This window comes from Nansenia antarctica (genome assembly GCF_963989245.1).
Source record: "Nansenia antarctica genome assembly, contig: SCAFFOLD_384, whole genome shotgun sequence".
Taxonomy (NCBI): Eukaryota; Metazoa; Chordata; class Actinopteri; order Argentiniformes; family Microstomatidae; genus Nansenia; species Nansenia antarctica.
Window position 1 is genome coordinate 1 of NW_027662811.1, and position 2,500 is coordinate 2,500.

Consider the following 2,500-nt stretch of genomic DNA (forward strand, 5'->3'; position numbering starts at 1 on the left):
GACTGAGGGCTGGGGCAGGAAGCAATCAGACAGAAAATTGGTCTGGAATTGCTCTTTCTGTGTGACTGAGCCATGCATATGGCTGAACGAACGCAGTGTGTAGAGTGTGTGTGAGAGAGATTGTGTGTGTGTGAGAGAGAGAGAGAGAGAGAGAGAGAGAGAGAGAGAGAGAGAGAGAGAGAGAGAAAGTGTGTGTTTGTGTGTAGGTTAGGTTATCGTGACATGTTAGCCTAGCTTTATCAGTGCACTTTATCACCAGGTGTCTGGGTCCAGTTACGACCCCGCTCAGAGAGGTGTACGCCGGCCCACTCAGGCGTCGGGGCGCACGGTGTGTAAACCGAAACCTATGGATGTGTGCAGCTTTTGTTGTCCACTTCTCACGGTTTCCCTCTCTCTTCTCCCCCTCCTCTCCCCCTCCTCTCCTCTTCTCTGTTTTCCTCCTCCTCCTGTCCTGTCCTCCCCTCTCCTCTCCTCCTCTCCTCCAATTCCATCTCCTCCCCTCCTCCAATTCCCTCTCCTCTCCTCTCCTTTCCTCATCCCCCTCCCACCCCCTCCCCACCACAGATCTGAGAATATCTCGGCCCCTCATTCTGCCGGGCTACCCTGAGAACTCCACGGTGGTGGCGGGGGGGCAGGTGAGCCTGGTGTGTAAGGTCCACAGGCCCGCCTTCACCAAGGTCCAGTGGCTGAGGAAGGACAGGGAGGGCCTGGGGGCCGAGGGCCAGCCTCACCTCACACCTCTGACGGTAAGACACCGCACCTCCACCTCACCTCCTCTCCCTGCTGCCTGTCATAGACAGGCCTTTACCTGTGGCCTGCTGATGTCACATCAATAGTAACTAACTAACTAACAAAATAACCAGTAGGCTAACTAATTAACTAGGAGACTAACTAACTAATTAACTATCCAGTAGGCTAACTAAATAGTGGGCTAAAATAACGAACTATCTAGCTAACTATCTTCCTAACTAACTAACTAATTAACTCTCTAGCTAACTAACTAACTAACTCACTCACACACTCACTCACTCACTAACTAGCAAGTTAACTAACTACCAAGCTAACTAACTGGTAGGCTAACTAACTAACTAGTCTTCATGTCCTTGTCCCCACACAGCCCCTCCAGAGCAACAACTCCAAGACCAACACCCTGGCCCTGAGTAACGTGAGTGTGGAGGACGCGGGGGAGTACGTGTGCATGGCTGAGACCACGCACGCGGGACGCACCCTACAGTCCATGCAGTCAGCCTGGCTGCAGGTCCTACCAGGTAAATAACTAATAATAATAATGTTTATAATAATAATAATAATAATAATAATAATGTATGTAATAATAATAATAATAACAATAATATATGTAATAATAATGTTTAGAATAATGTTTATAATAATAATAACAATAATATATGTAATAATAATAATGTTTATAATAATAATAATAACAACAACAACAACAATATATGTAATAATAATGTATGTTATAATAATAATAATCATAATAATCATAATAATAATCATAATAATAATAAACACCTAATCAGTCTGTTCATTATTACGGTTGTTCCTCATATGAAATGGTCTTTGTTGATTATTTTAGTTTTTCCTCATAAAAAAAAAAAAGTCTCTGCTGATTATTTACGAGGTTGTTTTCTCCGTACAAAAGCAGGCTTGTTGTGTTCCCTCCATGTCGTATGTTAACTCCCCTCAGTCTTAGTGGTGTACTCTTATGTTTTGTATACTACTATACTATCAAGTACATACTAGGAAGTGTATGAGTATACTAACCTCCTGTCCTTGTCTTGTTCTCCTTAGGGGCTGTCATCCCCCCCTCCCTGGACCTGGACAGTGCTGTTAACATTCCAACAGGTATGACAGGTGATTACTACTGAACAGAACCATTCTAGAGGGTGAGAGAGAGACAGAGAAAGAGACAGAGACAGAGAGAGAGAGAGAGACAGAGAGAGAGACAGAGAGGTATACAAAGACAGAGAGAGAGACAGAGAGAGAGAGAGAGACACACAGAGAGAGAGGGACAGAGAGAGAGAGAGAGACAGAGAGAGAGAGAGACAGAGAGAGAGAGACAGAGAGAGAGAGAGACAGAGAGAGACAGAGAGAAAGACACTGAGACACAGAGAGAGAGAGAGACAGAGACAGAGAGAGACAGAGAAAAAGACACTGAGACACAGAGAGAGAGAGAGACAGAGACAGAGAGAGAGACAGAGAGAGACAGAGAGAAAGACACTGAGACACACAGAGAGAGAGAGAGAGAGAGACAGAGAGAGAGACAGAGAGAGAGAGACAGAGAGAGAGAGACAGAGAGAGAGATGAGCAGGGTGTGACAGGGGCCATCTGCGTGGTGGTGAGAGCCAGTGTTTGCCTGGCAGGCTGGTGTGAGGGGAGTCCCCCTGAGCGCGTCTCTTAGACGGCCACTGAACCATCACCACCCACCCATTTACCCCGCCGCTCCATCCACTGTCACGCCACGACATGTTCATTAGAT

General features: G+C 46.1%; 1 protein-coding gene across 1 annotated transcript in view; it reads left to right on the plus strand.

Annotated features, from left to right (window-relative positions):
• Positions 1 to 1,179: 1,179 nt before the first annotated feature.
• Positions 1,180 to 2,500, plus strand: part of LOC308175449 (fibroblast growth factor receptor 4-like) — a gene marked incomplete at its 3' end in the record, with an annotated part of 14,138 nt that continues 12,817 nt past the window's right edge. Inside the window, 2 exon segments of the mRNA XM_080551117.1 lie at positions 1,180 to 1,268; positions 1,813 to 1,866. Of these exon segments, the coding sequence (XP_080407243.1) occupies positions 1,199 to 1,268; positions 1,813 to 1,866 (124 nt within the window). The 5' untranslated portion in view covers positions 1,180 to 1,198.